The sequence below is a fragment of the Triturus cristatus genome, unplaced genomic scaffold (genome assembly GCF_964204655.1).
Source record: "Triturus cristatus unplaced genomic scaffold, aTriCri1.1 SCAFFOLD_486, whole genome shotgun sequence".
NCBI lineage: Eukaryota > Metazoa > Chordata > Amphibia > Caudata > Salamandridae > Triturus > Triturus cristatus.
The window spans coordinates 108,570-115,893 of NW_028188327.1; the positions used below are offsets into that span (position 1 = coordinate 108,570).

At 58.5% G+C, this 7,324-nt stretch overlaps 3 protein-coding genes across 3 annotated transcripts; 2 read left to right on the plus strand and 1 right to left on the minus strand.

The window, feature by feature from the left end:
• The first annotated feature begins 2,344 nt into the window (after nucleotides 1-2,344).
• LOC146769054 (histone H3) lies at nucleotides 2,345-3,387 on the plus strand. Its single transcript, XM_085640538.1, has one exon. It carries the CDS (start codon nucleotides 2,927-2,929, stop codon nucleotides 3,335-3,337), a length of 411 nt encoding a protein of 136 aa, XP_085496664.1. The 5' UTR covers nucleotides 2,345-2,926; the 3' UTR covers nucleotides 3,338-3,387.
• A 62-nt stretch (nucleotides 3,388-3,449) lies between these two features.
• On the minus strand, nucleotides 3,450-4,719 carry LOC146769055 (histone H2B 1.2-like). Its single transcript, XM_085640539.1, has one exon. The coding sequence runs from the start codon at nucleotides 4,457-4,459 to the stop codon at nucleotides 4,079-4,081; it is 381 nt and encodes a 126-aa protein (XP_085496665.1). The 5' UTR covers nucleotides 4,460-4,719; the 3' UTR covers nucleotides 3,450-4,078.
• Nucleotides 4,720-4,735: 16 nt separating this feature from the next.
• LOC146769056 (histone H4) lies at nucleotides 4,736-6,311 on the plus strand. Its single transcript, XM_085640540.1, has one exon. It carries the CDS (start codon nucleotides 5,941-5,943, stop codon nucleotides 6,250-6,252), a length of 312 nt encoding a protein of 103 aa, XP_085496666.1. The 5' UTR covers nucleotides 4,736-5,940; the 3' UTR covers nucleotides 6,253-6,311.
• Nucleotides 6,312-7,324: the final 1,013 nt, after the last annotated feature.

The following is a 7,324-nucleotide window of genomic DNA, read 5'->3' on the forward strand; positions in this document are numbered from 1 at the left end:
GCACCTTCTACCCAGGGTCATGGAGCTCCGCGCAGGGTGAGATTTCAGGGTTCACCCCTGGATGGAGGTGTGACTATGTGGAGTGTTTTGTTTTCACACCTCCAGCCAGGCATGAACCCTGAAATCTCACCCTGCGCGGAGCTCCTCAACCCTGTGTAGAAGGTGCAACTTCATCCCCTTGAAGCTGTACACCTCCAAATGTCACACATATTACTAAAACAGGTACCTGGAAGCTAGGGATGGGCCGGAGATCCTGAAGGCTAAGATCTGATACTGGGACTGGTGTTCATGTACGTTCTGGACTATGTGAAGTGTTCTGTTTTCTTCCCCTACCTCCGTCCAAATTAGCAGCAGGCCTCGATCAGGCTACAGGGCGCAGAATATCATTTCTGGTCTCAGGTCTCCCTCGTGATATACCATTGGATTCAGGAGTGGTCCCCACTCCAGCGATAGGGCTCAGTAGAACAGTTGTAGTCACATGCCTCACTCTGTACTGTACTATTCAGTTCCGCAGTGGGCCTCCCCCCGGTCATAGGCTCAGCGTCTGACATACAGTAACTCACTCTGTCTACAGATGTCACCTCAGACGTACACCTAGCTCCAGCTTTAAAAATCAGCTCAGTAGAGTGCCTCCATGCCGGTACTGGGGTCACCATTTCAGGTGCATTCCCACCCTCTGCTCTCACTTGGGGTGTTTTTAAACATGTAGGCCTAACTCGGCCGCCTTCCTTCGTTGTGTCACTGTATTTATTTTATTTAGTCTGCGCCCGCCTCCTCTGGCTCGGCGCTCGGCAGTGAATGCCCTCTGCCTGCATGTGAAGCTGCCAGCACACGGCCGCCTGGTGATGCATGCGAGGCCGGAGCCAGGGCCGTGCCCCGCTGCTTGTAAAAGGCCTCCGGTTGCGCCCCCCCCAGCCGTGGGTGCCACAGCCGAGGGTGCAGGCGCCGGGCTGGGGGCTCCCTGGCATTGTTTCCACCCCGCGCTCGGCCGGCGGAGCCCTGTGTTACTTCGGCCCGTTCCAGAACGCGCTCCCCGCGGCCCCCGCAGCCCCACTGTGACGCCGCAGGGCCCGCTCCCTGCAGGAGCCCCCTCCCTCCCGCGGGCCGCCGCTCCCGGCCGCAGGAGGCGAGAGTGGACCGGGGAAAAGGGGCCGGGAGCCCGGGATTTCAGGCATGGAGGCGTCCGCCGTCGGGGGAGCGCCGAGTCTCCCCGCGGATCACAAGCCAGGGACGAGGGGTGGATCCGAAACGGGGGCAGGCCCGGGAGAGGGCCGAAGCTGGGCTCCTGGTCATACATGTGTGGAAGCGCGTGTTTAACTGATTGTGCTTTAAAACGTGGATAATCGGAAGGTAGGAAACACAAAAGTCAGCTCGGAGCAGAGAGCCGAGTGTGCCTCGCAGAGCCCTGTCTGCTCGCGACCAATCAGAGGCTGGCTCCTCCCTGTATATATTCACGGGGCTCGGGCCGAGAGGGACATTTCTGTTCTGTGACAGCGCCCGCGCCGAGACTTGCATTGCAATGGCCGAAACCGCTCCAGCCGCCGCGGCGCCTCCCGCTGAGGTCGCCCCCAAGAAGAAGCAGCAGAAGAAGACAGCGGGGGCCTCCAAGGCCAAGAAGCCTTCCGGCCCCAGCGTGGCCGATCTGATCTTGAAGGTGGTGACCGCCTCTGCCGAGAGGAAGGGAGTCTCCCTGTCGGCCATGAAGAAGGGGCTGATCGCCGAGGGCTACGATGTGGACAAGAACAAGAGCCGGGTCAAGGCCTCCGTCAAGAGCCTGGTCAGCAAAGGCGCCCTGGCCCAGCTGAAGGGCACCGGGGCCTCCGGATCCTTCAAGGTGAACAAGAAGCAGCTGGAGGGCAAGAAGGCGGCCAAGAAGGCGGCCGCCAAGACCAAGAAACCAGCGGCCAAGAAAGCTGCCCCTGCTGCCAAGAAGCCCAAAAAGGCTCCCGCGGGGGTCAAGAAGAGCCCGAAGAAGGTCAAGAAGCCAGCGGCAGCAAAGAGCCCCAAGAAGCCCAAGGCTGCCCCCGCCAAGAAGGCTGCCAAGAGCCCAGCGAAAGCCAAGGCGGCGAAGCCCAAAGTGGCCAAGAAAAGCCCTGCCAAGGTAGTCAAACCCAAGGCAGCCAAGCCCAAAGCAGCCAAGCCCAAGAAGGCAGCGCCCAAGAAGAAGTAAGGGCTTGCACCGAGACACTGCAAACACAACGGCTCTTTTAAGAGCCATCCACCCGGTCTAGAAGAGAGCTTGTTCACCCCCACCCTTTCACCCCGCGTGCACACTTCTCAATAATAATAAACGGCACAGTAAATCCCTAGCGCACCTTTACACACGCGAGTGCCGTGTGTGATCTTGGTCATATGAACGGCTCTTTTGGTGCTGCGTGGATTGGAATCTTTATAACAAAGAAAGAAGGGGGTCTGGGAGTTATTAGACCTCAGTTTATAATAAATGTGAGATAACGTGTGCCTTGGTGCTTTCACTGTATCCGGGCAGACTCGAAGTGGTGTCTGCATAAAGCAGACGATTGTGAACGTGAAATCGAGCGCAGTCAACGGCGGCGTGTTCCAGGGTGACCAAGGGCGGTACACTTAAAACATCCTGGTCTCCTCGCCCAGTTGATCGGGGGCGAGTGGTTCGTGTGACTACAAATGAGTGGATGGACACGGAGACAAAGGTTGACCGAAGCGCGGGCTTCGGCTCCAACGTACATCGTCCAATCGGAGGGTGTCTTTTTCTCCACAGCTCATTGGAGAGGCAGGCTACAGCCTCCGGTTGAGTAGCCAATCGTTGCACACCGCGGGCTGTTTTCAAACCTGGGGCGGTCGCTTCAGCCAACCAGAGCAGCCCTCCGTCTTCGAGTGCATAAATAGGGCTCTTGCCTGCTCGAACTCCATTCTTCCTCGCTCGTCGTTGAGAGAGACCGCTCCCGCCATGGCCCGCACCAAGCAGACAGCCCGCAAGTCCACCGGCGGCAAAGCGCCTCGCAAGCAGCTGGCCACCAAGGCTGCCCGCAAGAGCGCCCCTGCCACCGGTGGAGTCAAGAAGCCTCACCGCTACCGACCCGGCACTGTGGCTCTCCGCGAGATCCGCCGCTACCAGAAGTCCACCGAGCTCCTCATCCGCAAGCTGCCCTTCCAGCGCTTGGTGAGGGAGATCGCCCAGGACTTCAAGACCGACCTGCGCTTCCAGAGCTCCGCCGTCATGGCCCTGCAAGAGGCCAGCGAGGCCTACCTGGTCGGGCTCTTCGAGGACACCAACCTGTGCGCCATCCACGCCAAGAGGGTGACCATCATGCCCAAGGACATCCAGCTGGCCCGTCGCATCCGAGGCGAGAGGGCCTAAGGAGACACCGACCCGAACAACCACCACAACGGCTCTTTTAAGGGCCACCACCCTGTCACCTACGAGCTTCTCTTATCTGCCATGTTCTACAGGTGTGGGTGGGTGGGCTGGCTGAGAGTACCCCGAGTACTGGGTAACTTATACCGGCACTGGGAAACTTATACAGGCACTGGGAAACTTATACCGGCACTGGGAAATCCGAGCACTCGGTGTGCACAGCCACCTCTTCAATTAATAAAGCGCTTTGTTTGGGTAGAGGGTCGTGCTGGGATCCGCTGGTCACAAGCCAGCGCTGTGGGGCATCTGTACATCGGGTTTATGTGTCCCGATTTCGGGAGCCTTTGCCCTGGGGCGGATGTTAGCCGTTGCCCCTGGTCTTAAAGTACAAACACAACGTGACACCCGCACACACTAAAACTGGTCGCAGGAAACAATAAGCCCGGGGGCAGCCGTGCGAGTTCCGCGTGGGCTTTATTTAACGTCATCGTTACATTACAGTGCTTGTGTGACACTTGGTCCCAAAGAGGGCTCATTCATATAAACATGCTTATTAAAACGGGTTGCCTGCTCCATCGTCCCTCGGTCTGCAGCAAGCCCCGTGAGAGCGGGTCTTGTGCGCTCAACATTACCGTTTAAAACACTTCTTTCTCCGGTCATAAATGAAGCACATTAGCTCTTAGGGGAGGACGTGAGTGGCCCTTAAAAGAGCCGTTGTGTTAGTTGGGGATGCGCCTCGAAGCCTTACTTGGCGCTGGTGTACTTGGTGACGGCCTTGGTGCCCTCGGACACGGCGTGCTTGGCCAGCTCTCCGGGCAGCAGCAGACGCACTGCGGTCTGGATCTCCCGGGAGGTGATGGTGCGCCGCGAGTTGTAGTGGGCCAGGCGGGAAGCCTCCCCGGCGATGCGCTCGAAGATGTCGTTCACGAAGGAGTTCATGATGCCCATGGCCTTGGAGGAGATGCCGGTGTCCGGGTGCACCTGCTTCATCACTTTGTAAATGTAGATAGCATAGCTTTCCTTCCTGCTCCTCTTGCGCTTCTTCCCGTCCTTCTTGGGCGGCTTGGAGAGCGCTTTCTTGGAGCCCTTCTTGGGAGCCGGCGCGGACTTGGCTGGTTCAGGCATGGTCGACAATCTGCACCGCTTCCTGTGGAGCCGAGAGAAATAAGGCAGGCGAGCCCGGCACTTGTATTTATAGGCTGGCCGTGTAAAGTAGCTGCTTCTCTGCTCTCCCGTCTCATTGGCAGGCTCAGGCAGGGCCCCCACTTCCCTTTGTAATGCGGTACTGGAACTTTGATTGGTGAAAAGGAAGCCCTCCTCCCTCCAATGAGAAGAACTATCAGAGCCTAGCTGTCAACCAATCAGAAGCGCCCGAAGTCTTTATATCGCCGGAGTCCCGCAGAACAGCAGTACTATTCTTTCTGTTGTGTGAGTGAGCCCCTGCATCGATCGCCATGTCTGGACGCGGAAAGCAAGGAGGAAAGGCCCGCGCTAAGGCCAAGACACGCTCTTCCAGAGCCGGGCTCCAGTTCCCCGTGGGCCGTGTGCACAGGCTGCTCCGCAAGGGAAGCTACGCCGAGAGGGTGGGCGCCGGTGCCCCAGTCTATCTGGCTGCAGTCCTGGAGTACCTGACCGCTGAGATCCTGGAGCTGGCCGGCAACGCGGCCCGGGACAACAAAAAGACCCGCATCATCCCCAGACACCTCCAGCTGGCCATCCGCAACGACGAGGAGCTGAACAAGCTGCTGGGCCGAGTCACCATCGCCCAGGGAGGAGTCCTGCCCAACATCCAGGCCGTGCTGCTGCCCAAGAAAACCGAGAGCCACAAGGCAGGGGGCAAAGCAAGCAAGTAAAGGCCCGCAGACCACCGTGGAAACGCACCCTAAACACAAAGGCTCTTTTCAGGGCCAACCACAGACTCCATCAAAGAGCGTATCCGTGGCCAAGGTGTTACTCTGGCGGCTTCATAGTTGCGGCAGCGCCCGCACCGTCGCTACATAGGAGGGCATGCACAAGCCCTCGGACGTACACGTAGATCTTGGCCCCCGTCCCAAAACCTAGCTTGAGGCCCACAATAATAATGTTTTTGTAAAAAAAAAAAAAATGTACATTTTAATAGGGGCAGTTTACAGACTTGCCACAACCGGGCGTGACATGTGGACAGTGTTACGGGGTGGCGGGCGGCCGCACACAGCTGGGTGCTGCCGGCGAGGCCGTTAACCTGTTTGCTCCATTAACACTTTTCAGAGCCTTCTGTTCATGGTGGGAGCGGGCACCGAGCGCCAGGGTTAGGCGGGCCGCGGTGACGAGTGGGGGCCCGGGAAGGGAGGCGCGTGTGTGTGTGCTTGACTGTGATCTATGCCCCGGCGGCAGCTGCAGAGCCCACGACAAAGAGGCGGCTGGGAGCGCGCTCTTTTTCAAACGGCAACGGCCGCTCCAGCCCCCGCTCCCTGCAGAGGGCGGTCCGGGGCGGGCTCCCTCGCCATCCTTTGAGTCACGTGGGCCGCTTGCAGCGCCCTAGCTGGTCCGGCACAGCTCCTCCATATAAGCAGCCGCCGCTGGCCGCGGCCCTCATTTCTGCTCAGTCACAGCACCGACAGGAGACCATGTCTGGACGCGGTAAAGGAGGGAAGGGGCTCGGCAAAGGCGGCGCCAAGAGGCACCGCAAGGTGCTCCGGGACAACATCCAGGGCATCACCAAGCCAGCCATTCGCCGCCTGGCTCGCCGTGGCGGGGTCAAGCGCATCTCCGGCCTCATCTACGAGGAGACCCGCGGGGTGTTGAAGGTTTTCCTGGAGAACGTGATCCGGGACGCCGTCACCTACACCGAGCACGCCAAGAGGAAGACCGTCACCGCCATGGATGTGGTCTACGCCCTGAAGCGTCAGGGTCGCACCCTCTACGGATTCGGCGGGTAAACACTCGGCTTGCCCACGGAAAAAACAAAACAAAACCCAAAGGCTCTTTTAAGAGCCGACCACGATGTCATGGGAGAGCTGTGTCTATGCGCTAGGGCTGCTTTCTAGGCCCACAGCGGGTCGAGTGAGGGGTGCATCAGGGGAAATTCTCCGCAGCCACCCTGCCATGCAAGGCACTGTCCCGGGGCCAGGGTGCCTTCCTGGAGCCCCGGCATGGGGGTCCAGGGGCGCGTTCATCCCAGTCCAGCCCATGGGGCCGCTATCCTGAAGCCCTGTACTGGGCACCTAAGGCGGGTATAGCCCGGCCCAGGGGCCCGCCATCCTGGAGCCCTGAACTGGGGACCTAAGGCGGGTATAGGCCGGCCCAGGGGCCCGCCATCCTAGAGCCCTGTACTGGGGACCCAAGGCGAGTTTGGCCCGGCCCAGGGCCGGTCATTTCTCCCTCGACTATTAAGCCCCCACGTAGTGGGGGCTTACAGAACACGGACGAGGGACAAAGGTTAGAGTTAGCCGCGCCGGGAGCGCGGCCGGCCATCTGGTCGCCGAGTTGCGCGACCAGATGGCCCTCGGAGCTGAGCGACCAGATGGCCGGGCGGCGGATGGGCGGCGCTAACTCTAACTTTTGTCTCCCGCTCGGGCGCTGTAAGCCCCCACTCCGTGGGGGCTTAATAGTCAGTAAAATAGAGTTCCCATGCAGGGCCATGGGGTGTGGGATCCTCATTTTTTTTGTGATCGATCGTGACCGATTTCGGGACCCTCTGGGCCTCTAAGCACCTGTTTTAGTACTTTTTTTTTATTTATTTATTTATTCTTTTGTTGGCATTTTGGTTCAAGGGGACCATGGCACTACTTCTACCCAGGGCAATGGAGCTCCGCTTCGGGTAACATTTCAGGTTTTCCCCCTTAGCTGGAGATGGGCCCCAATAAAAAAAAAAAATCGCAATAATAATATAATACATATATTTTTATTTTTTTATTTTTTTTTCGCCCAAAAATGAAATAATGTCCTTCACAGTATCTGGTCCATTTTATTAGCCTCCAGTCACCCCTTTAACAATGTTTAATACAAAAA

Excerpts from the sequence above, each read along its gene's own strand:
- LOC146769054 (XM_085640538.1), top strand. The coding sequence starts at position 2,927 with ATGGCCCGCACCAAGCAGACAGCCCGCAAGTCCACCGGCGGCAAAGCG.
- LOC146769055 (XM_085640539.1), bottom strand. The coding sequence starts at position 4,459 with ATGCCTGAACCAGCCAAGTCCGCGCCGGCTCCCAAGAAGGGCTCCAAG.
- LOC146769056 (XM_085640540.1), top strand. The coding sequence starts at position 5,941 with ATGTCTGGACGCGGTAAAGGAGGGAAGGGGCTCGGCAAAGGCGGCGCC.